The 27,296-nt window shown below is 40.0% G+C and overlaps 1 protein-coding gene across 2 annotated transcripts in view; it reads left to right on the forward strand.

Moving 5' to 3' along the window:
* The window catches only part of LOC113406986 (arf-GAP with GTPase, ANK repeat and PH domain-containing protein 1), a 636,559-nt gene that overhangs the window by 337,201 nt on the left and 272,062 nt on the right, over positions 1-27,296 (forward strand). For both annotated transcript variants that reach the window (XM_026653995.2, XM_026653996.2), the window contains 2 exons: positions 4,665-4,820; positions 10,160-10,252. In XM_026653995.2, the coding sequence (XP_026509780.1) occupies positions 4,665-4,820; positions 10,160-10,252 (249 nt within the window). The remainder of the gene's footprint in view (positions 1-4,664; positions 4,821-10,159; positions 10,253-27,296) is intronic.

A 27,296-nucleotide genomic window follows, 5' to 3' on the forward strand; every position in this document is an offset into this window, starting at 1 on the left:
GGTTTTTGTGGAGCTTCATATGTATGCTGCTCTCCTTTCCCCCAGTACCCGCAGCTGGAGGAAGAAATGGTAAAGCAACTCCCTGATAAGAGGGAGAAGCCCTGCCACACCCCAAAGGTTGTCTGCGAGATATAGAGAGAGGAGCAGGCACCTGGACTTTATTGAGGGAAGATTGAACTTGAGTTAATTTGTTTATCTAGAAAATGTCTAGGACTGGGCTTGGTAAGTGTCTGACTCAAATTCCATTGTCAAATACATTTGCAGTGCCCTTAAATTGTCTTTTGGGCTGGTTACTGAAGGTCTGGTAGCATCCTCGTTGCAGCCTGGTTCTTGCAGAGGCAGTGGAGAAAAACCCATTTTCCTTGAGGATACTCTGGATGTGTGGTAGTCACTGGCTGTGGCTGAAACTGGCTGGACTTTTGTGGTGTGGTGTTTTCAGGCTGTAAACTGTGACCAGTGGGATGCCCAAGTTGGCAAAGGCAACATTTTGCTTATAAACTACAAAACCTTTAGGCAAAGGACATAAATTGATCTGTGGAAATGGGCTCACCCTCCCACCCTCCAAAGAATATACTCAAACTCTATTGTCTCAATAATAGAAGATGCAGGAAACTGAATTTGTCCTGGCAAAGAATATCATCAAATCCGTGCTATCAAAAGAAGTTTATTATATTATTCCAAATACTTCCAGGTGCCTTAAAACCCAGGAAGACTTTGTTCTATGTTAGATCTAGAGAATACATTCACTGTCTGCTAGGAAATAATTAACAATTGTGTTGCTGGGGTGGTCATATTTCTTCTAGACACTACAGAGGGGACAACTAGCTACATGCACACTTCTCAGACAGGAGAGTTTCAGTTTCATAATATTGTAACATTGCTGCCAATACTGTTCTGGCCTGGCATCCGCATTGCTTGTTATGAAGTACTTAGTGATAGCAACTTACCTGCACAAGATGTCAAATGAATATGTTGTAGTATTTGAATAATCCGTCAATCTCGAAGGGATACGAGGTTCAACCCAGCCACTGTTGGGATGCTGGTGTCACTGTGCTTCAAAGTAAATTGTCTGACCTCCCAGATAGTCACCAGAAGACACGTGGGAGTATACAGGAGCTGTGACTGGAGTCTGGGAGCTTTGACTTAATTTGTCCTTTCTTCCCAAACACAGTATGAGAAAAAGCGTTTATCTTTGTCACCAGCAGGCATTGGCAAGAATCATGTTACAAAGTTTGAGTGGCTTGATGGTCACAGATGTATTGGCAGTGTCCATGGCATGTCTGTATGTGAGGCAGCCTTACTTTATCATGGTTATTGGTAATCTCAAGCTACATGGTCAAATTACATCAAGGAGGTGGATTGATATATGAGCCTTTCTGATTTGGTTGCAGTTCAGGGACAATAGTCAGTTAGGTTTTGAATTCCAGATTCTTTAAACTCGAACTGTACAAACAGCAACTGAATCGTTATTCAGTTGAGGAGCTCACTCAGAGGGTCCATCGTACTTGGAGCACTCGGTCTCTCCAAGTGTAAAGTCTTCTCATAAATATCCTGGAGATCAGGGTATTTTTAGATTCACCAAGGACCTTCAGAGGCTTAGTACATTACTCTGAAAAGTTGGTGGCCTGATCAAACCATGCAATCAGGTTACCATGTTTCCAGTGAATAAAGGAGAATATCACACTATATATCCCGAAGCCTTTCCACTGTGCGTGTGAGCTCTGTCCCACAAGGCATTCCTGGTGGCCCCTTTCCTGCCAAGGAAGGAAAGTGTAAATGCAGATGAAGCAGCCAGGAATGGGCCTGAGTGAATGGTCCCTTAACTGGGGATTAATAGTGTATTAAATCTTTTATCACATGTAATTGACCTGAACAAACAGCTACTAGTATCTACTCAAGGCATCAGGAAAAGACCACCTCTTGCATACACTGGAGATGCCATCTTCATATTGTTGCCGGCCCAGAGGTCCCCGAGGGAGCAACAGGGTTTGTTGCCCGGTGTGCGTCGCACCAATAGACACACCAGGGTGGAGAAGCAAACCAAGTTTATTCAAGAGCTCTGAATAGGCACTAGGAGACCAGCATGTCTCAAATCAAGCGCAGCAAATACAAGCAAGTGTCCCATTTTATATTCCAAGCTGTTTCTGTGTAAGCCTTTGTTCTGGTTTCTCCCTCCTACCCCTCCCATCCCGAGCAGTTACAGCAGGCACACATTGTGGCTTGTTAGAAAAGTTCCCGTTTGCATGTTTATCTTCGACCTTGCAAGCTCTACATAGTTGGCCTTCCCCCCCCCCCTTGTTATCACTACTGCTTCTGTTAGTGCGAGCGAAACTGCAGCTGTCTGCTAAAAAGCTAACCTTTACATATTCTGCTTCAGCATTAGGCTGCTAGCATGGAGGCTGGTTAAAGTTCACAAGATGGAGTTACTGTGGCTCACTTAGACCCAGAGCAGGGGAGTTTCATCGGCACTTATGGCCTTCCACTTGCCCGAGTTACCTGGTAGCTATGCCTAGTGGCACCAACAATATGGAAGTAAAACTGCGTATGCCTTCCCATCAATATCTCCAGCAACAGCAGTTCCTAACCAGTCTTGGGAGAGACAAAAGTTGATCTTATTAACCCCATGTTTGCCAAGGCAGATATAGTTCTCAATCTTGTTAGAGATGGCAATAAGGAAACTCATCGTCTTTGGGAGCTGGCTGAAATTGGTGACTCAGAACAGGGCACTCTGCTCAATAGCAGAGCTGACAATTTCTCTCCCCATCCACATGGCCCTGGAGGAGGATAATGATCCAGATAAATAGCCCTTTGGGCAGGTGTTTCAGAGCCATCTGGCTTCTTGAAAGGATCCTAAAGAAGAAGATTAAAAGTTGAAAAGGTTAGCATTCCAGTGTGTAAAGGCCCCTGTGGAAACTCTTGAACAATCTCTTCATTTGTCTGAGTAGAAGACAAATTTCTTCATTGTTCATTTGATAACTGTTTTTGGCTGCAATGAACATGTCAAAGTTAGACCAGTTTTTCTGTTGGGTTTGTACAGGACGTGAGACACTTAAATGACCCTGCTGCAGTGGGTGGTTAATGAAGTCCTAATCAGACGGATTTGGAGCCACTTGATACCTGTTGGCTCAGGTTTATTATGTGGAAGGTTATCTTCCAGATGTGTGACTTCATTTTATGGTATGAGACTTCGGTGACACATATCTTATATTCTGCGAAGAATAGCCATCCATACAGATGTGTCCTAAATCCTTTGCATAGCTGGTGATGGCAGTTCACTTCAATGAACCTGTTGTCCTTGCAGATATTTATCTTATGCCTGCATGCTCATCCCAGCAAGTTACTATTCCACAATCTTGATGTGAAAAGGTCCCTAGGCTTTATCTGGAGCAAACAGAAGGCCTTAAAATGCCACCCAGCTTTTTGTTTCATTTGACAATGCATTAGATTCTAACGTTACCAAGCATATCATTTCAAAGTATATCTGATTTCATTTTTCATTGTTACTGTCTGGGAGGGCTGCTGCTTGAAAATCATGTCAAGGCTCATTCCATTCTGGGCAAGTCAGCTTTACCTAGTAGACTCTGAATTAAGTAGCCACACAGGCTTACACGCACTTACCAAGTGTTTTCTTAGAATCTAGGCAAGAATCCAGGGTTAAATTATCAGTGTTGGAGCCCACTCCCCAAGCTCCATATCCGTCTGGAGTTCTGTTCACTATGTCCTTCTTCTATTGAAATGAATCCATCTTTTGTACTTTCTAGATGATACTGTAATCTTACCATTGCTGCTTATGTTATAATTTAGTCCTCAAAAATTTAAAGAAAAATTTCACTACTTTCATACTTCAAGGCATTTCATTGGTTTTTTTTGCTGATTACAGATTATTTTAGGTTTTGTTCTGTTTTATTTTAAAATCCTCCTTTGTGACTTTGTCTGCAAGAGTGAAAATCCAATGGGATTTGTTATCTTTGAAGAAAAGAAATTACCCATAGTTCTTGTTGTCTGAAGAGGCATATCCCCATGGATTAGCACTCACTCAGCTCCATTTAGAAACGCCTCTGCTTAGTTGGGTGGTTTCTGTAACATTTTGCTATATATAAATTTTACATTTCAATTTTTTTTGGCGGGATTGCTGTTCATTTTTGAAAGAATTGACTTTAATATGCAAGGCGCAGTGTAGGAACATGAGTGGGGTGAGCATAAAATGCATCTCTGGAGGTCTCTAAACTTAACTTGAAATCTGTACCTGCTCTCTGGCTGAAAGCAAGACCTAAGAATGTTTCTGCATATAACCTAAGAATGTGGCTCCAAGTGTCTACCAAACTTGAAGTAGGAAAATTAAGCTTTTATTTTTAATAGGTCTTGAAAAATGTATTGCTTTATAGTATACCGAAACAAATTTTTAACCCAATTTGTCACATTGTGGAAGATAAAAATGTATCTACCTTAGCAGCAGAAACATCTGATTTTTCTCTGATGTAAATGGAAATGGCATTTTTAAAAAAAAAGTTTAACAGTGCTATCAAGTGCTCCTAGGATAGGTATCACTAATTTTGTAAGCCAAGACACCATTCTTCCATTTGAGGATTAAGTAGATAAAGCTGTGAATTGCAGGTTGCTTGAAAGCAGCATAACACTGTTAAAACTAACTTTAATCATTGCAGACCAGTAATGGAGGAGGGAGCTTAAGTGATTATTCCTCCTCTGTTCCATCAACTCCAAGCACCAGTCAGAAGGAGCTACGGATTGATGTTCCTCCCACTGCCAACACTCCAACACCCGTTCGTAAACAGTCCAAGCGCCGCTCCAACCTCTTCACGGTGAGTGAGCCAGAGAAGAAAATGTTGCTGTTTAAGGTTGACTACTGACTAAACTTAGATCCTGCTAAGCCAAGCTAGTCTAGTCTAAATAGAAGTGCCAGGAAGATTCCACTAGTTTCAAGGCAAAAATCTGAAGATTTTTGAGGTTTTCCTTTATGTTGGAAAACTCATTTAGACACGATGAAGTTTCCTAACATGGTCCAGGTATTTCACTGTTATGAAACTGATCATTTACTAGTGGAACAGCTTCTGTTCAGGATATTCTGAAGTTTCTGCAATATGTTATAAAACCCCAGCAGGTTAAACATTCCATATCATAGATACATGACTCGTTCCCAGGCCTCTCTGTTCAAGCCTAAATTCTCCAGTTTTGTCACCTTCTGAGTTAGTAATGAGAAATCTGGACCTCTGGTCCAAAACAACTGATCAGGAAAAAAACTACTGATTTCAATTGTGGAAGCATTTCAGTATATATTGAGAGAAAATTCTCAGCTGGGGTCTCTGCAAGGTGAATTATACATAGTACCAGAAAACTAAACTGTTCCATACTGGCTTAAAAATACAATATCTCAATTCATGTTTCTTCATCACATTCTTTTAGTTCTGGGAGAGATCCTAATTATGTGTATTTTCTTCTGAAGCATCTGACATTGGCCACTGTAGGAGACAGGAAAGTGGAGTAGGTGGAACATTAATCAGATCTAGTATGGCAGTTCTTATGTTCCTGCATAAATATTTAGGGGAATGTAAATAATTGAAGAATTTTAATGTGTTTAGTATTGTGGTTGTGTTAAGAGTATTCCATTGTGGTTTTGTACTTAGCTTTAAAACTCTCTTCGGACAGGGTTATAACAGAGTTGACTTGTGTCCACACACAGATTCTTTTCTCATCACAGCCATGTGTCGGTCAAGTTCATACACCCACACCTACCTCACTGTGTTTGTGTCTGTGCCTTCTGGGAAAAAGTCCCATACTGCCTCATCAAGGGACACAGTACCTGAGGAACATACACAGAGCACCACTAGTTGTGTGTAGGGAGGTGAACCCTGGCTGGGAGGAAGAAGGGACCAGACTGGTTGCGCATACAGCTAGGGGGGTCTTTAGAAAAACAGTGTGCTGAATTATTTATAAGAAGACACATGTGCCAGCCTAGACCTTTGGTGAGTGCAAAACACTGTTATCTACCATGGTTACTGAGTATAAACCATACTGGACACAAATCCTGTTTAGTACCAACCTGTTACACAATCCGTTTAAAGTTGTTATATAGACAAGCCCTAGAACATCATACAAGTAGTTAAAATTATAATGGATTAATATCTAGATATTACAAAAGCATTTTAAAAAATAACGGTATCTGAAAGCTTGTCAGCAATTGTGTTCTGACCTTTTATAAAGTGGTCTGTTTTGAGTTTTAAATTTAGATCTTGTGAATTATTAAACTCCACTAGATGTCAGTGTCATCCTAGGAACTGAATGCAGGATAATAAATTTGAAAGTACTCACAACTGAAAACTGTTACAGCTCCATTTAGAAAAGCCTGCCAGCTTGCTCTTGTTCTAAATATGAATAGAATACAGTGGGGATGGTTATGTGTGTGGTGATATAGAAAACCAAGGATGGCCTAAAGCTGGAATAGGCAGAAGAGATGCATAAATGGTTTTTTATGCCTTTCCTATCTTCAAGGAGAGAGTTATAAAAGAACATGTAAAGTAGCCTCTGTCTGCCATAAGCCAACTGACTAAAAATCTATTTGCCAAAAAACCAGTACTTTAAAGTTTTAAATGTTTTATAGGGAAAAATATATATATTCTGTAATCATAATAAACAAAACCTTTAGTTTTCATTGATAAACCTCTGTATTAACTATTACACTATTGATATTGAATAATACTTAACATTTGTTTAATTATTGGCTCTGCATAAACCTTTATTTTGGAGGGGAAACCTCTTATAATCCTGAAAGTTCATTGCTGTCCAGTAATAGGTAATTGGCATAAAAGTTTGTATAAATATCTTAGTTTTAGACACCTTTTAAAGCGATCTACTTGTGTGACACATGGAAGGTAATTTAATTATGTAGTACTACATGCTACAGTGTTTTACAATAACTTTGTGTAAAACCACGGATGCCTTGGAAATAATGCCAACTATCTAGCCACTTGGAATAATATTATTGAGTGAATAGATGGCAAATACTTTTCCGTTAGTACTGTGGTGAGGAACAAGGATTCAGTTCTTACTGCAGTTTTGTAACATAAGAAACATAAGAAAATTCTGTTTTTTGTTTGTTTTTTTTTTGGTGGGGGCAAGGGTTTAATTGGATGGATCTTAGTCATTTCAATTTTACTAAACTTGACACTGGTTGTCAGCCAGGATATGTTCTCCCCCTCCCCCCACATATAGTTTTCAGTTAACATTGGTGGGGAACCCTTCTACCAAATGGTTTTAAATGATAAATGGATCATGTGACCTCATGCCTATTTATGTGTTTAGAGTGAGGATGGGTTTGAAGAATTTAAAAAATAGTCCTTACAGTATTGTATATGCAGCAACTGGTCTTCTCACATCTTCACTATACATCAACTTTCTATATCAGTTGTTGCAGTGTTTATTTTTTCCGTCGGCAGCATAACAGATCAATAAATGCGGCATTTCTGCAAGTGTCTTGTACTTTGTATTTACTATTAGTGGATGAAATTCATCAGTTTGTAGATCTCATATTAGGATTTAAGATATGCATAGGTTTTCTGCCTAGGGTGTACTTCAACCTATATGACAAATTCTATCCAAAGCCAGGTTTTGGATAGTAATAGTAACTATTTCTCTGATTACAGACCTGATTTGAATGAGACTCCAGCCAATGGGATGTCAGTAGAAGCATCTGATTTCTCGTATGAACTTAACTATCAGTTATATCATTATTATATAATGTTACTGCACAATTTTAAGAGTGACTTTATAGTGATTCTAAATTAAAATTGATACCTCTGCATCACTGAAGTGGCACTTAAAGATTAGTACATGTAACCCATTGTGCTACCTAGACCCCTTTCTCCATATATTCTGGTAATACCCAGACTTCCCAATCAGGGTTGGATCTGCATTGTAGAAGGTGCTGTACACATGCATAATAAAACACTTCCTGCACCAAAGAGAGAATATTCTGAATAACTGATTGTGATAGGATATTAAGTTTAGATATTCGGGTTCTACTGTAGTTCTGTCCAGGCTGTGTCTGATCCAAAGTACCAATGGACCACATAGAATGCCAGTGCAAGGTGGTGTTTGGTCCATCATTTATGTGGTGTTATATTTTTATACTTTCTTAATGAAATTTTAGTAGAACTACTGAGGAAAGTGTGTGAACTATTAAACAGAGAGAATTCATTATGAATGCTGCCACTGCATTGTCAACTTCTGTTTCTGTATACTGCAGCATATAAGACGCATCACTGTTTAGGGATCTCGGTACCGCATTGGCACAATTTGATGAGTTAAAGAACCTTTTCCAAATTGCAATCTGCATTTGTCTGAAAATGGTGTGTTTACCATAGTTAAAAATAATAGCTACATTTATTATAACTAGCTAATAGACTAGCAAAAAAAATCTATTATGTTTACTTTGTGCATTTGACAGCACCTAGTGTACAGTCACTTTCACTGCTTCCCCTTTATATTCAATTAATTACTCCCTTGCGGAAAAGACCCTTATAAAGATGTATAGGGGAGCAGAAAAACCATTGTATTTACAGATTATTTTTTTTAAATCAGGACATAGTACTTAAAGTGTGCTCCATTAGAAACTGTTTTTCTTTTTTAAATCAGATAGATTTAAAATATATCAAGTTAATAATGTCCCTTTTAAAGGATGGACTGGCTAGCTTCCTGAAATCTATTTTAGGGAAGAGAAGCAATGGTTAGTTATCCTGGAAATTGGATCTCATCCGTCCCACTTGTTTTGCTTTCTCTCAATTATTCTTTATTTAATTCCCTGGCATGTCTTTCACAACCTTGAACCACAGTAACTAGTGATAGGAGCCTACTCGCACAGAGTCAGGAAAAGCACAGGTCCCCTGCTAGGTTCATGTGCTTAGTAGAATGCTGTTACTTGGAATCTGCTTTCTCTCTTTCCCCCTCAAGGCAAGTGCGTTGGGTGATCTTCCTTCCTTGTATCCCTTCACCGGCTGGCTAACCTAATATGGAAAATGAGTGTAATTCTATACATGATTCTAATCTACGCCCCTATTTTCAGTATCTGTTCTGACATCTCTTTTTAACTGTATTGAAAATCCAAAGCAGCATCTTGCATCACTCTAGTTTTCATTAGCTCTCCATTGTGGCGCTGGACACCACAAGTGTATTCATTTCATATATCCTTGGCGATTTGAAACCCACATGAAAATGTTTCCCCATTTTCAATTTTATGTGAGTAATGTTCCCATTGGAAAGTAATGGAGTGAAGTTGTCACTTGTCAGCACAGTTATTAAGGAGGATGACTCTCAGATCCTTCTCTCAGAATAAAATAAATCTGTCAGAAAATCATTGTGCTTGAGCATCTCACACTGTAAAGAACAAGGATCTAGGGTACTTTTTCAATTTCAGTGTGTTTACTTAATGGCCAGACAAAATTACACTGCAAATCCCCAGCCCCTAAAACAATTCTTGAATAGGTGGAGCTCATATTTCATTTACAGAACATAATAATAAAGCAATTTACAGACTTGTTTTTAAACTCCTCTCTCTCTCTCTCTCCACATTCCAGATTTTGCTTCTCAGTACTCTTATGCTTTGCCAAAACAGAATGGATTTTTCCAGCATCGGCCGCTAGGTTGACTTTGATGTTACTATTTCCTAACCATTCAAAAGAAATAGGGGAAAAAATGAAACTTGATATAATCAAGGGTGCATCATAAAACCACACAGCTGAGTAGTTAATAGCATTTTGAACCATTCAGACATTACTTAAATATCTACATTTATGTAGTAGGGTTTCTTAGTAGGAAGCTAGAACCCTCTTTCTTCCTTGAAGCTATTAGAGGCGGTTTCTGAAATGTGTTCTCCTGGTAGGCATTATTTTCCTATCTGACCTCTTGGTTTCCAGTAATGGAAATATGAGCACTTCAAAACTTAACAACTTTTCAAATGTGGGTGGAGGAGGAAAGTATTGGGAAGATACCTTAGGGGGAAAATAAACAAGATGATGTGATTGTCGCACCATTTTAAGATCTTTCTTTTATTTCAAAATAGACATTCAAAACAATGGTTTCAACAGGGCATCCCCTCTGTGTCAACTGAAATGTTTAACAGAGTGTGAACTTTCATTTTGCTCTGCAGTCTCGGAAAGGGAGTGATCCAGACAAAGAGAAGAAAGTCCTGGAGAGCAGAACAGATAGCATTGGAAGTGGCCGTGCAATCCCAATTAAACAGGTATGCTGCTTTTTTGCTTTCCTATAGTTAGAGACACACCTCGGGTCTTAAACACCATGATGCTGGGCCTGTGTGCCAAGATTTGTTTGATGTGCTCTGGTGATGAATGTGGAAGTCACTCACTTGACATCAATTAGGAGAGGTTCCTGTGTGTATTAAAATAGGATCATTAGAATAAGAAGAGGGAAAATGTGACAACAGGCCTAATGAAGTGCAGTCTGCCGGCCTGCATATGGAGCATGTTTCTAGGCTGAGCTGGCTTCAAAGCCTGCCTTTGTAGCGAATGCTTTGATTGGGCCGTTTGCTGCCAGTCGACAGGGGTAAATCAGATCGCTGTACAAGAGCCCCTTGTGATAGCAGAAATAGCCTGATGTGGCCCTAATTTGCTGTTGCAGACGGACATCTGAACACTGTTTCAGGCTGGTTTGTAACAACGAGGCAATTAGTTGTGATAATCATAGCCGGTGTGTCAGCTGTGTGCTCTTGTTTGTAATTTGCTAATGAAGGAATTGTAACTTTGATTAGGTTCAGTTTCATTTAGACCTTATTATATAAGAGAACATTTACAGCTGTAATCTGTGGCCTTAATTAAACTTCCTCATTACACAACAGGACTTGAATTCAAGGATTTGTTTTGGCCTGTTTTTACTAGCCTAGATGCACTTTCATTAGCCCAGAAACTGGATGCTCAATTGGTACCGTGTGCACTGCTTCATAAGGGAAAGCTAATATTGGAATCTGCAGTGCAGAATGGAATAATTGACTTGTTCAATATAATTTAATCTGAAAGCCTGCAGCTGCGAGAGCTGAGCATTTTGAGCATTTGTGTGGGATAGTTTACAAACAGGGTTGTTAGCACTGCTTGCAAGTTCTTTTCAAGTGTGGGTTGCCATTATGTTAGTAGAAAAGGTGCCAAGTGAAAGACAAGAAGAGATTCTTCCCTTCCTTCACAGCTGCCACAAATTCTTCTTTTGTTGCTTTCTATAGGTCAGTTTTCCCCTTCCCTGCTTGGGCATGGACTCCTGTCCTCCCGGCGTCATCTTACTGACAAGCCTACCTTCTCCCGTTTTGCTTTTGAGCTCTACTTGTAGGTGGCATTTTCTTTTCTAAAAAGCAGTTTAAAATGTTTTTGTGGCACCTCAGGTAGTGAAATTGTGTGCTATTATCACTATAGATTTTTAGTAGACAAATGTAATCAAGCACGTTGCTATTGTGTGATTCCAGCACACATACACTCTACATTTGGCACTGCAAGTAGAGGAGGAGATTCCAGAACTGGAGGGGGAATGGGGTAAGAGAGAGAGCTTTTTCTACCACCCCTTCTCCCCCCCTCCCCCCCCCGAAAAACATTTCTAGCACTTGTCATGGTATTAGCTGTGGTAGGCTCAGTAATATTTTTGAGTAGATAGTTTTTTTTAAATTTCAGCACTATGTAGTGAAATGGGGCTGCTACCCTTAATGCAAGAGCAGAAATGGGGGAACTGAGGAATATTGTTGATGCACATTTATTCAGAATTGCAGGTGCCATTCTTTCTAGAGCTCAGTTACACTGAGGAGAGGGTCAGAAGAATCTGAGCTGAAATGGACTCTTCTTAGGGTAATGCATATACAGAGCAAAAACATCTCTTGCAGGGATGTAATAAAATATCCACTGCATACAACTTTTTCGCAGAACTCTTACCTCTTGGTTTGAAGACTCCAGTGGCTGATAATTATCCCACTGGGTGTTGAGAGGGGTGTCACTCCCCCCCCCCCCCCATCTTTGGGGAATGGATTTTCATTTATTAACCCTATTCATCATATATTTAAGTGTAAGCAACCAACTGTCCAGTGGGTCATTAGTCAAAAGACTTTTCCTGTTCACCCTAGGATTGGGGGAGCAAGGCGAAGTAAGATTGCACTGCTCTATCACAGCACTCACCATCAATGAGTTTCAGTTCTGCAAACTCTCAGTAGGAGATTGAATTTGCAGAGGATTTGGCACGTGGCTTTTTTCCATTTTTTAGATAGTAATCTACACTTAGGATCAGTAGGCCCATCAGAGGTTGCTATGGCCTGGTCTATACCTAAAACATAAATTGCCCGAGCTATATTGCTCAGGGCTGTGAAAAATCTCATGTGCTGTGCGACACAGGTCAACCTAACCTAGACTGTAGATGTAGCTATGTCGATGGAAGAATTCTTCCATCAGTCTAGCTACCGCCTCTTGAGGGGGTGGATTTACTACAGTGATGGAAAAACCCCTTCCGTCACTGTAGTGTCTATTGTACAGTGGTGTAGCTATGATGCTGCAACTCTGCTGCTGTAGTACTTGTAGTGTAGACATAGCCTGAGTTACATAAATTAGGAAGCATTGGGAAAAAAAATTGGTACTTTAGCCAAACAAGGGCACTTCATCAGTGTATGTATGAAAGCAGCTCACTTACCTGTGCTACCCAGTGGAGACTGACATTTACAGACTAGTGAGTGTTGGGAGGACCTTTGGCACCACTGACCCTCACCTTGTTCAGGGCATTAGTTGAATACTAAGTCCTTGTGTAGGTCTTTACTATAATTCTTTAGTTTTATCTAAAAAAGATAGCGAAGGGAATCTGAACCCTCTATTCCTTTTCTATTTTTGAATAGATTGTCAATTGACTGGCAGATTTTAATCTGGTTTTTTTCATTTTCCATAGGGGTTGCCTGACAACTTTCTTTCTTCAGTTATTTTCCTTCATAAGATGTAAATAATCTTTGAGTCTACTACTTAGTTTTTCATATTGGAAACATTAAGTATTGGAAACACTAGACATACAAACTGAGAATTTTTCAACAACCATTAAAATAAAGAGATATTAGTATGAGGCTGTCAGTTTATTAAAAATGTAACACAATTTATTTAAAGCTAATTTGCTCCATATGCTTCGTTTTCAAAGCTTGTGTCAGTCATAAGTTGGAAAATATTATTCAGTGCTTGAAACCCTGAAGGTGGTGAATGATCTTGCTATTAAGTCCTCTCTAAGTCTTCTTAAAGTTATTCAGGTAACTACTCCCACATATTCATCCCCCCTCCCATACACTGAATACGGAAAAGATGCCTGAATATGGGATGTCTGTCACACTTGCCTAATTGTTTAGAGTGTCATTTTTCATCAGCACTGAATCCTTGATTACAGCTGCATCTAGGTAAATTGCTAACATGGCTATATTGTTCTGAGCCTTTACAGATTGCAAGCACTTGGAGGTAGCTCAGAAGCAGTGTTCGAAAATCTTGCCTGAGAAGTTTCACTCTTAAGTTTATTTTCTGGTTTCGCCATTGTGAAAGACAGGTAGAGACAACAAAGAGGGTTCTTAGATGTAAGAACTTGAGTAATACTTTGTGTTTACATTTACATGCAGTGGTTTAAAAAACAACAACACCCAATATAGCATTCGTTTATTTAAATGAAAAGGAAATGGTAGGGAGGTAGAAAGAGAAATCCATTTTACTTCAGGAATGCAGTACAGATTGCAATATTCATAACCTCTCTGTTGCAAGAATATCATCTTGTATTAAAAAAAATTCTATTTCATCCCCATATTTTCCTGTATTTATCCTCCTATTAGCCCAATTGTGACCTTGCAACACTGCCTCATACTAGAGGTTATTGTCCATCAGTGACTCCAGCTATGCTAAAGGTCCTGTGACTGCAGGACCATTCCTTAAACTGCTCTTGTGAGTAATGGCTTTGCCAGTTTTACGTGTGCACACGCAGTCTTCCATTATGCCATTGGGCCTTCTTTAAAAGCCTGTAGTCGTTATGCTTTTTTTCAGATCTGTTGTCAATGCTATTTTTTGACACTGTGTTGGTTCTTATATGGCAATCATCACTGTAATAATGTGCAGATGTGCTAGCAAGCCAGTGCTTTAGGAGCAAGGTAGAAAATAGCCTTTTCTCCAGGAGTTTAATCTCGTCATCACTGTCGAGAAGGGAGAGAATTTCATGGTGGTGTTTGTGCAGTAGTACTTGCTTGCAAATAAAAAATAAAAAAACTTTGCTATAGAATTATGGTTGAAATTATGTTACAGTGGATTCTGACTCCCCCGTCTCCCCAACCCCCGGCAAAAGATTGCATTCTACACCATGTAAAAAAAGTTCAAATGTTGAAGGAAAGGGTTAATGGATCCACCTTGTTCCCCCAGATGGTCCTTCATCACATCTGAATTATATAGTTACCCAGCCTTGGTGTTCTGCGCCTAAAATCTAGGAGGGAAATACACAAATTTCTAGGAGATTAGAAATGGATCCCATGAGTAAGAAATAGGATTTTATCCTCTCTGGTTTTAGAGGGCAACGTTAAGGTTGGGTGGACAGTGTTAATCAGGTGTGTGAATCAGTGAGTGAAGGATTCCGTGTCAGGGAGGAACTGACAGGATCTGTTCATGTTCAGATGTTCTAACCTTTTTAAGGTCTAGATTTTTTTTTCCCTAGAAAATGTAATCTCGTTTTGGATGTTAGACTGCAGGGAAACCCACCCTCAACCTTGATTCTTCTCTAAGGCCAGGTCTACACCGGGAACGCTTTGCTGGTGTAGCTATGCTCATATGCTGTATAGGTAAAACACTCCAATGGGGGACAGTATATACCAGCAAAACTGTGCTTTTGCTGCCAAAGCTTATTCCACCACTTCACTGGCAAAACAAACTGGTATAATTGCATGTATACAAAGCTTTTTGCTGGCACAGCAATGTCAGTCAAACCACATCCCTGACCTACATAGTTATGCTGACAAACATATGTAGTGTAGATCTGGCTTAAGCTTTTTGTGGGTTTCTCAGTCCTTTAAATGAGCAACATATTTACATCTGGTTGGGTACGAGGTCCACAGGAGTGACGTCTTGCTCTGACCAATCTTCTGAATAAGGAGGGGGAAATATAAGGAGAGGGAAAACCCTGAATGTTGCAGTTTGCCACTTAAGGTGCATTATGTTGTGCAGATCATATCTCCACTCCAGTCTAATGTGCAGAGATTGAGAATCAGCCTTCTCCAAAAAAAACTCCAGCTTGCCACAGCTGGCTTCAGCCAGGGAGAAAGCAAACAGCCCTTCCCTTCATCTACTGAATTCTTGTAAAGCAGTATATAATCTTAATGTTTCCAGTTCTTCCTTGCTCTCTAATCTGATGGGCTGGATGTGCCTATGGCTACTTTTTATAACCCGGCGCTTAGGGTACGTCTTCACTACCCGCCGTATCGACGGGTAGCAATCGATTTATCCGGGATCGATATATCGCGATCTTAACAAGATGCGATATATCGATCCCCAAACGCGCTCACCGTCGACTCCGGAACTCCACCAGAGCGAGCGGCGGTAGCGCAGTCGACAGGGGAGCCGCGGCCATCGATCCCGCGCCGTCTGGACCCCAGGTAATTCGATCCAAGATACGTTTTTTGCGTAGCTGTTGTTGCGTTTCGTGCGATGTTTCCCCCCCCCCCCCCCAGTGTAGACCAGCCCTTAGTTAAGCCCTTTTTTGTTTATCCTCATGTGGGGTATCCCAAATTGTTTTGATACTTTTTATAATGTAGCTTCATTATGTTTTCCAGTGAGTATCTTTCCTTTCTTCTCCAGAAATACTAAAAAAAAAAAAATGTTCACAACAGTGTCAACAAAATAAAACAGCCATTTGGAATGTTTCGCTAGAGCCATTTTGAAGCTATTGTGAATAACCTTCCCACCCCAAAAATTAACCAATAGTGAACTTCATGTAACTTTTCAAAACACAATAATTTGAAAACTTCTGTGCTGATTTTTACTAAATTTACTCTAGTATAGGGTTACCATATTTAAAAAAATAAAAAAAGATGACACTCCACGGGGCCCTGGCCCCGCCCCTTTCCCACCTCCGGCCCCGCCCCAACTCCGCCCCTTTCCCGCCCTAACTCCGCCCATTCCCCAACGTCTCCGCCCTAACTCCCCCTCCTCCCTCCCAGCCATGTGAAAAGGGCTGTCCGAGTGCTACTGGCTTCACGGTTTGCCGGGCAGCCCCCAGACCCTGCGCCCCCGGCCAGCGCTTCCCCAGCGCAGCTGTAGCCCGGGTGGGGAAGCACCCAGCTGGGGGCGCAGGGTCTGGAGGCTGCCCGGCAAACCGTGAAGCCGGTAGCGCTCGGGCTTCGGGCAGCCCCCATGCCTCCGGACCCTGCGCCCCTGGCCGGGCACTTCCCCTCCTGGGCTCCGGCGGCTCTGCTCCTCCCCTGATTCTTCGGCTCTGTTTAAGAGCCGAGTTGCCCGAGCGCTACCGGCTTCAGGCAGTCCCCATGCCTCTGGACCCTGCGCCCCTGGAGCCTGGGGAGGGGAAGTGCCCGGCCGGCGGCTCAGCGTCCGGAGGCAAGGGGGCTGCCCGAAGCCGGTAGCGCTCGGGCAACTCGGCTCTTAAACAGAGCCAAAGAGTCAGGGGAGGAGCACAGCAGCCGCGGGAGGGGAAGTGCCCGGCCGACGGTATTTTTCCCGGACATGTTCGGCTTTTTGGCAATTCCCCCCGGACCAGGGTTTGATTACCAAAAAGCCGGACATGTCCGGGAAAAACCGGATGTATGGTAACCCTACTCTAGTATGAAATATAGCATGTGAAATTTCAGGAAGGTCAGTTTCTTTTCAGGAATGTAGGGGAACTGAAAATCAGGTTTAAGATGGAAGCTAGCTTTAAACTTAACTGGAGAGTAGCATTCGCCCTGTTAGCTGGCCTGAATAGCTGTGTGTTCCATGATTTTCTGTTAAAAACAAAGAAACAAACAAAATTATGCTAAAAGAATAAGATTGCACAGTTAATACCTCAAAAATTAAAAAAAAAAGATGCACATAAATTTCACTCTTCCCCTCAGTGTGTGTGCATTATGATACATGCTTTAATTACATGAACACATACTATTTCTCAGATACAAGAATAGATTCTTCCTGCAACCTTAGATATACATGTGTAGCATCTTGTAATACTGTATTCCAAGCTGTATGCCAGTCAAGCAGAGTTCAGGGAAATGATTTCTATAAAAGCCAGAAAAATTTCAGCCAAAAAGTTGAAATTTCTGAAAGATTATGAACTAAGAAATAGGAGCTTAAAAGGGAAAGACTTAAGCAACTTTACTATAGCTTTTACTGGCTTTGCTGTTGTAATAAGGTTAAGATAAATGGTTAATGCAAGATGAAATAGGAAAAATAACCCAGTTTACTCTCTGTGGAAAAACATTTATGAGAATTAAGCTTTGTTTCCTGCAGAGAGAGTGAATTTTCTAAAAACTCTTATCTGTCAAGCCATTTTTTTTTATTTTTATTTTTTTTTTAGATTCATATGCTTCCTACTACGCTTCTCTAGTTGGAGTGTTTTGGGAAGGTTCATTTTGTTTATTTTTGTGGTCTTGCTCTAAACCTCCATTAGTTGGACATATTCAAATAAAAAAAATCACAACAAGAAAAATAAAAGCAAGAAGCTCAGCTCAGCGGTGAGTGGGCTTGTCATGTATTAATTTTTCATTGCTGTGGAGAATTGTACATACATAATCACTTGATTGCAGTGGGAGTTAGCGAGCTCCTATGGTGTCATTTGCATAAATCTTGTTAAGTCAATGGCAGTTAATGAAGTACAAATGAGCCTGGAGAAGGTGACATGCAAATCGTGGGTGGCAGATGGGAGGTCTGTTTTTGGGATGGCAGCTGTGTGCTCTTTCTTTTTTCTTTTTTTCCCTCCCCTCTCTAGATTTGAGTGTAAATAAATACGTAAGAGCTGGCCTGGCTTTCTGGTTTCATAGATTCTTATGTTTAGCATTTGCACTTAATCACAGATGCTCATATTCTTGTATAACTGAACTATATAACCTTGACTCTGCTTTTACCCAAAATGGGAAGGCTTTGTTGGAAATACCTTTTGACATGACACTTGAGCCGTTTGGTCACACTTGCCAATATGATATTTTTGCCCCAAAATTAAGGTTTAAAAAAATTCCTGATGCATTTCCTAGAATAACAAATGCCAAATTTTGTTTCAATGTAAAGATTTCTGGTGACACTAAAAATGACCCCAGTCACATTTATGGGAAAGCTGTTTTGAGGTAGTGAAGGAAGGATAGCAATATCTACGCTGTCCCAAGATTGAAAGATGACCTGTGAAGGTGAGGTACCAGAATACAGTAATTTTTATCAATTTGTAGAGCCATATTAGGGGAGACTGTTTGTTCTTCACCATCTAAAACCTAAGTATTATAACGCTTTTAGGCAATGTACTGAATAACCCTCTTCCTCTAGAAATTTGGGACAATCAACACATATTGGAAAGATTATTGGAATTTGGTACTTTGCCAGCGTAGCTCCTCTCATTTTAAGAAAATATAACAAAACAATATGCACTTTAAATATTTAATGTCTATGCCGAGATCAATGGATCTTTGTTAGTGAGTGATATGAAGTAACTGCATTGGTTAAACATTCACATCTGTTAAAGACTAATCCATATTTTTGGAAGCGTGCATTATCGCCTCTGAAATAGTGTGTCTCAACAAATTTGAACTTGTAATTTCTGAATCTGACTTCAGTCAGGAAAAATATACCATTAGAATTCGTGGAAAATTCTGTCATCGTGTGTGTTGTCCGTCCCCCTCCCCCCCCCCCCCAGAAAATGCTGTTTCAACAAACGAAACTTTTCTTGGAAAAATTTTACTTGGACTGAACTTTTCGTCGTTTGGTTAAACAAATAATTTTGAAACTTTTTTTAAAAGTTACGTTTTATGTTTATGAATGTGTATGAAAACATTCTTTAACTTGCTTTTTTCTCACTGGCAAAAGCAGGAGAAAGACAAAGTATTTTATGTTGTTTCTTTCCTCACCCCCCAAAAAAGTTGTGAAACTTTTTTGTCAGAAAACTCCAAATGAATACCACCATTGAATTTTCTTCATTTCTTGTGAAATACTTTCACAAAATATTCTCTCTTCAACCAGCGCTATATGGAATACTTGCATATTTGGGATGTTCATTCTAGGAACAGCCATTGGGTTGTCTGTCTGTTTTGAATCTATGACCTAGACACATGAAAACAGAGAAGTAAAATTAAAATGACTAGTGATTAGGGAAAAACAGCTCTGATTTTAAAATAAGACAAAGTCACAATAAGTTTTTTGTTTTAGTTGTTTGCCTGCTTTTTAAGTTACAAATATCAGATATTTTCTATGCTGCTCTTACGGGAAGACTCTATGGAGAACTAGTGGGACTGCTTTGCTGCTCCACGACTCATTCCTTCCTACTCTTTGTGTGTCTTGTTTGTTTAGATTGTAAATTTTTCATGGCAAGAATTGTCTCTGACATATGTTTGCACGGTGCCTATCACAGAGGTGCCCAGAACTCAGAGTTTTGGGGCGCTGCTGTAATAAATTACAAACTGAAATGGAACAGTTTATATGGAAAGAAATTTGTATACAGTCTGTTTAAAACTTTGCTTTCTGTTTTCTGAGACAAGTAGAGAAAGTCTCTGTTAAAAATTCAGACAGCCCAGCTCCTTCAGTTGTGGTCAGAGCCCACATTCCATTTCTGCAGTGTCCATCAGTTAAAACGAGAGAGAAGGCTTGATATTACTGTTATTTCTAAAGGAGAGGGGGGAAACAGGGGAAAAAAGTACCTTTAAAAATTTTTACAAGGTGGAAACAAACAACTGTTCAGGCTTTAGTATATCACAAAGAAGACAAAAGCATAAACACAATTCTTTTTTCCCTTTGCTTAAATGTGAAGGAAACATGTGAGAGCTGATCCCTGCACCCTGCTGTAGCCTGCTGACCTCGGCTGGCTGGTGCCTTGGAGGAACATGAGGTGGTGCATTGTGTGGTGCTTATTAAATAAAGAAAACAATAATAGATGTTTTGAGAAGGATCCACATAAAGATCAATACCATACACTGATGATTGGCCTGCTCTTTGGCAGGGTGCTCCTCTTCTGAGGAAACCACAGTAGAGACCAATCTGAAGACAGCTGCTATAAAGGGGATGGGTGGACTGAAACAGGGGAAGGGAAATCTGTTGCTTTTTTGTTTCACTGGCTGGCAGTGACCAGCCAGTTGTTTAACATTAAAAAACAGTTTCTTATGATTTTCTGTATAGATCCATACATGTTTTCAGTTCCTCCTTTTTTTCTATCTTCTGATAAAATACAGTGCAGTGTAGGCCAAAAAGAATCTTTCCAGTAAAGGACACACAGCAGGGTTTTTAATTCTTTATCACTAAGGTTACGGAGGTCATGGAATCCATGATTTTTCATGACCTTTGCAACTTCAGCCCCGGACAGCGGGGCTCGGGCTGTCAGCCCTGCGTGGCAGAGCTTCGGGCTTCCATGATTTATTGTTTATTGCCCACGTCCTGTCCATGAGTTTTACTAAAAATACCTGTGACTAAATCTTAGCCTACTTATCACTGAACATATTCCTAAATATATTTTTATGATGTGCTAACCATCCGGAGATTATATTTAAAAGGGGATTCAATAATTTAGGTCTTCAAGGAATTTTCCTGTGTTAGTACAAAAGCTGTCGCCTTTTGGTCAGGATTTTGTTGGCTTTACTGTGAGCTCAGAATGAAAAGAAACGCATATAACCATTCCCAGAAAAACGCCTGAATTTACCGCATTAGCTAGAATTTGTTCTCATCTAGACCATGAAATCTTTGTTTGTGCCTGACTCATGCAGTTCTTTTTGTATCGTCTTCATGAATTTCCAGCCTTTAAACTTCAAGGTTGTCCAATCTAGTGGCATTACATTCTACTGTCTTGCTCCAAGTGGTGGGACCATATCATACCCATCCTTTGGCACCTTCATTGCTTTTCTATATTCACCTTTGTATCTGACTCGACTCAAAACTGCCTTTTTGAATTTTCACAGCTTTTAAAGGACTTCCCCTTATTTCTCTGACTTCAGGTCTACCTACTCGCCTGCAACTCACAGCTTCTCTCTCTCTCTCCTCTCTTCAGCGTCCTACAATTATGGGTCACTCTTAGTCGTCTGCTGCCTTATCTGCAGTGGTTTCTTTCCTCATCCTAGCTAATTTTCCTTTTTCTTTTTAGCCTATGTTTGATTCTTGCTGGTGAGTTTTCTGTGCGATACTTTATGGCACTATATACTGACTAAATGTCTAGTGCTGAATAATAAACTAATTTGTTTAATCTGACCCTTCCACTGAACCAAGTAGTATCGCTGTTGTATCATCTGAAATAAATTTTCCTATATAAAGTATTTAGGCCTCTGTAGACAACTGTTTCAACATTTCAACAAGGTTCAATGGAAATATCTTTGAAATAGGTTTTGAAAAGAGAACCGGAGCTACACATTGTCAGTCAAACTGATTTCATTAGTTCTCTTCACTAGCAAAGGAGCACTGTAGTGCTTCAGGCAATTGTCAGACCTGAAACCCACTATCACCATAAATAACAAATGTTTTTATAGCAGGTTTCATGGATGTATGTGCTTATATCAAACCTATGGAAAAAGAAACCAAACAGGCGACTATCTTAGCAGTAACTGTTGCGGTTTAATTCATTCAGTTTGACAAGGTGAAGGAGTTGGTATTGTAGGAGTGAAACTGATTCACGATGCTACCAGAAAGAGTAAGCACGTTAAAGGGTTTGTTGTTGTGGATGTCAAGCCCAAAGTTTAACCAACTATTTTCCCTATTATGTATGTAATATAAAATCAAACTAACAAAATATAACTTGACTTCTTAATGCCAAAAACTATTTTAGTTGCCCCAAAACAAGGGCTGTAACATAACTAAAATCTAACAGATTTGCTGAGTGACCTATCTCCCCAATCTCAAATGCATGTACGTTCGCACAATTTCTCTGTTCCTCTGAGCAAGCAATGTATGAAATATGTACAGGGATCATGTTCTGAAGTTCTTAGCGCTACATTGTTCACCTTAACCCACAACATTTCTGTCTTGTTGCTCTTGATTACTCTTGTCTAGCTACAGTATATTTGAAATCCATTTTTCAAGGAATATAGTCAGCTCATTTGCCTCTACTTCCTCTGGCAGAGGAAGTGTAAATCTTAAGTATTTGCCTCCTTTCTGAGTCTCCACATTTTGTATTTTTCATTACTTTGCCTTTTATTAAGGCTGACAGTGTAGTGGAAATGTGTTTCCTTCTTGCTTATCGGTAAATGGGTCCCTTTGCTTATGACTTTTGCCCCCTACCTTTGAAGCAGTACTCAGCTTTGAGCTCTCATCAAAACTGCTGTTGCAGAAAGTATACCTTTTTATGGCTGCTGTTGATCTTATTCAGGACATCTTTCAAGGTTGAGGTTTTGTCCTTCTGTTTGCACCAGAGACATTGCTTCTAACGCCTAAAGAAGAGGGCAACTGAGGCCTTCTTATTGGTTGCTTTAGTTAAATAATTCTAGGTTAGGTTTTTCCATCCTTCAGGCATACTTTCTGTGTGTGCTCTTGTTAGGCCATATTAATATATCATGGGGAGTCATTTGTGAACTGTTTAAAATCTCCAAAATTTGAAAACAAAAGCCAACAGATATGGTATGTCTACAGAACTCTCAATGTCCCCATGATCTAATATAGAATTTTATACCTTTCTCAATGCATTTCTACAATGGGGAAGAATTCCTTGTGGAACAATGTCCTCAACTAAGAAAAGAATAAAAAGGTATCAACAATTACACCTCAAGAAAATGAGGTCTCAGAATGAGGAATCTTCTTCTTTACACCACCCAGACGTCAAGGAACATATTGCCTAAATGAATGGATGTCACAGAGATTTAGATGCCAGATTTGAAAAATTAGAGCACAAAGTTGAAAATTATCAGCAGTTTTTAAAAGATACCATAAAACAAAATATTTGAACCTATATCAGAAGGCAAAAGAAAGTGGAGTTAAGTATAATGCCTTTGAAATGAGTGAAATCTCTAACTGAAAAATTTCAAACCCTTTAAATGTTGATTCAGCATTAGAATTTCAATATTGTATGTGGCTATCTCTCATCCCTGTCTGATCAGCTGGGCACACGATACAACTCAGCGGTTTTTTTTGTCATCAGATTGACTCTAATTTTTGTCATTTAAGTTGTCCAGGAATGAGTGTGTCCTTGCAGATCTCATTATAATACTATGTACTTTGAAAGTGATTGTGTAAGGCATTATTTCTATACACACACTCTTTTGTATATTACTGCTGTTAATTCAAGTAAAAGACTTCACCAGGTATTGGTAGGCAGATAAAATACTGAGATTTATTTGCAGACACCAGCATTAAAGATGGACTATCCACAATAACTGAGAGGTTGCAAAGAATGTGCAAAGAAATTACTAAAAGATTTAAGAAGAGCGCTGTGTAGCTTGAAATCTTGTTTCTGTCACCAACAGAAGTTGGTTCAGTAAAATATATTACTTCTCCCACCTTGTCTCTGTAATGTCCGAATTTAATAATCCTAGGTTGAATTATAAAAGATAACTGTTTCTATCAAACTGTAAAACCAGCTTTTCTCTTATCCCTAACTCTGTCTTTGAAAAGTGAAGAAGCTACAACAATCAAACCATCAGTTGACTAGCTATGTACTCCCTGGAAGGGACACCGGAGACTTCAGTCTAAACATTCAGACCTTTAGTCATCTCATTGGACAAGCCTGGGCCTTTGCTTTCACTGTAAGCAAAGGATCCACTCAGATTCCCTTAACTGAGACTTCTTCCCTTCCAGGAAAAAAGTAATGGAATCTGTGTCCTGCTAGCTTCCTTGGCAACTGGTGTGCCCTAGAATGATGATCTGTGGAACTGGCTCACAAACTTTCACATGATAGAGCCAGCATAACGGTACCAAGGATGTGAGTCCATCAGTAAAAATGCTAAAATATAAAGAGAAAAAGCAATGGCATCAAAGAGTAAACAGATAGCAATTACAAGCAGATTTCACAACTGATCCTGAAGAGAGAGAACAACTCTAGGATTACTAGGTAGTAATCTTAAGAAGAGTAGTGTCTACGAAAAACAAATCCATGTTGCCATCTTGTATTCATCAACTGTAGGGAAGACAAACTCCCAATTTTCAGACTGGGGTTTAAGGCTTCGGAGGGGGCGGGGGGGGGGGAAGGAATCGCAAGGTTTTCTACTTTACTTACAAGATGGGTGAAATGAGACCGACAGGGCTACAACAACACTGCATAGGCTTTCTCTGGTGTGCCTCACTAATTATCTGACCCATTGACAAGTACTAATGATATGTCCTTTGTCGTGGAAAGAATCACCCACGCAGTGATTTTAGTTCACAGACTCAGAGCCTGAGGCCTTTATTGCAATACATACCAGTGCGCACTGGGGTGAGGTCCGAAGACCAACACACCGAGCCCCACACGCAGGCGGGCTTTTATTCCATTAAACCACAAGCAAGGTACAAACAATACGTCATGAGTTAAGAAATTAGGGACCAATTATAAGCAGGACATGGGGTGAACACGAGCTCGGGAGCAAATCATAGGCCGGGGATGGGGTGAACACGTGCCGGTCACGAGCTAGGGTGTTGGGGTTGGGGTCACTCTTCCCCCCTCCCCTCGCCTACTTTCTCAATTTCCGAGGAGTGGGCGTTCGGTGGTTTTCCGCAGGGGTGGTGCTCGGCCCTAGCTTGGGTACATTTCTTAAGACTTGGTATATGTCATTTTCCGGGGGATTGTGACAAGGGCTAAGGGGGGCTTTTCAGGAGATGCTTAAAGGGGAACTATTATAGGTTATTTGCAGATAGCTACAACTGCAAGAGTGATTAGCTCTTTGCAAAAGCAATTTCTTAATGTATTTCATAAACTTGCGGTTAATATATTTTGTGTTTCTTTCCTTCCTCTCTTTCCTTCCTCTGTGACTACTTTTGTCTGGGTTTTGGCAGAAAATTGATTTGAGCAGTATTGTTTAGGCTTTTAGGCCTTCTCTACTCTGCACAAAGGTCACCATCATGACAGCCTTCTGTTGGAGGTGTTTTGGGGCCTGTAGGCCCAGAACTTTGGCTATCGGAAAGAAGGCCCCCCTGTTCTGTTCCTCCACACCTTTCAACTGCCTAGAGAGGTAGGGAGGTGTTAATACTCCCATTTTATAGAGGGGTACCAAGCAACAGAGAGATTAAGGCCCAGGCTACACTTAAAATGTTACATTTCACCCCCCCTGAGAAATGTAGTTAAACTGACCTAATCTACAGTGTAGACACCGCAAGGTGAATGGACAAATTCTTCTGTCAGTCAAGTTACCTCTTCTTGAAAGGGTGGATTAACTAAAGCAATGGAAAAACCCCTTCCATTGCTGTAGCTGTGCCCTTGTAGGGTCTTTAGTGTAGACATAGCCTTAGTGACTTGCCTGAAGCCACCCAGGAAGCCTGTGGCAGAGCAGATAATAGAACCCTAATCTTTGGAGTCACAGTCTGATCCATAAGGATCTTCTTCCTTCTCTTTCTGAATAACCTATCTGGGCACTGACTGCAGATAATAAGATGAAGGTAGCAGGTGTCTTTATAGTTCTAAATGACATTAGCTTGTAATTGTTTGCTAATATTGATATTACATGCATTTTACTGAACACTTTTTGCAACATGGCTGAATTTTACATGGAAGCAGAAAATTTCCTCTTTGTGTCATGCGTACCTCTGAACTGACTTGAGAATACATATAACTCCTTCCTTGAGTGTGTAAAAAACGCTTATAACCAGTGTAACATAGAGTACTTGATATGGATTATGTTAAACTGCCAGCTAATGTTCTTTAAACAGAATTTACTAATTCTTTTTAGATTAGCCTGTTTTATATAATTGTGCAGGCAGCTGATTTTGAATGCCAGCATGAGGGATCCTAAAATACTACGTTCTGGACTGACGTTATGGAGAGGGTGTTATTTTCCCAGAGCCCTTTCATTTATTTTTAATTTACAACACAGGCTAGCAAAACTTTCTCTCCCACTCATCTCGTGCTGCAGAATCCCATGCCACTTTCTAAACTGAGCCCTGCTTCAAGAAATGTAACTGCTGTGAATGTCCATTGGTGTCACACTTCTAGCATGCACATTTTTTGAGCCCTGAATAACATACTAAAGTTGTCATCGCTTCCTTTGTTTCCCACTGTCCATATTACTTATTTCTACTGCACTTCTCCTGTTCTCCTTTCTGCTGCAAATTCCTCTCCCACTACTAAGAGCCTTGATCCCTACACGTAATTAAACTAAGAATGCACTTGTTTTTCCTGGCCCCATCAACAGAAATTATTCATATAAAAAAAAAAACTAACCTCTGCCACTGCTGCTTCCAAGTTGACTACCACTCTTCCACTGACTTTGACCACTTCACAACTGGTGTGGTCAGTGAGAATTTCAGCAGTGTCTGTTGCACCTGACGGAAACTATCCGATAAACCCAAAAGGAAGGAACCAGTCAAGCTGGACACGTTGCCCTAGCAAGCGAGGGAGTTGAGCCAACATTTTTCATGAAAGCATCTAAGAAATTGTTCTTTGCTCAGAATTCATATCTGTAGTGAATAGCTCTTTCCAAAACTCAATCATAATGTGGCTAACAAAGAGATAGTGTTTCTAGTTGTGTATCTCTGATTTGAGGTGTGGCGTCTTGATTAGCACTTTGATCTAATCTTTCTTCCTTCCCAGCATACAATGATGCATACCAAAATATGCTTGTAGAAATACAAATACCCTTCATACCCAAATATTCTTAATGCTGAAATCTTCTATGCAATTCTTCTGTAATTGTTTATAATCATAGCACCCGCAATTTGCTATGTTTTTAATTAGTTGATTACTAGTTATAAAATGTTCCATACTCACTGTGGTTCTGTAAATTGTTAACTGGTAGCTACCAGTATAATTAAATATTTCGGAGCACTTGGCTACAGTTCCATTGAACTGTGAAGAAATAATATTATATAGCCAATCAAAAAGAGATACTTGTAAACTCATTTAAAGCGTCAGTGTGTGTTAGGACTATCATGCTGATGCTTATTGCAAGAGAAATTAAAGATACAGTTTTGTGCTAAGAGGCAATACGGAAATTAGTTCCTGAATTAGTTGTTAATTGATTTGGTAATTCC

Source organism: Terrapene carolina, unplaced genomic scaffold (genome assembly GCF_002925995.2).
Source record: "Terrapene carolina triunguis isolate 2854851 unplaced genomic scaffold, T_m_triunguis-2.0 Scaffold175, whole genome shotgun sequence".
Classification (NCBI taxonomy): domain Eukaryota; kingdom Metazoa; phylum Chordata; order Testudines; family Emydidae; genus Terrapene; species Terrapene triunguis.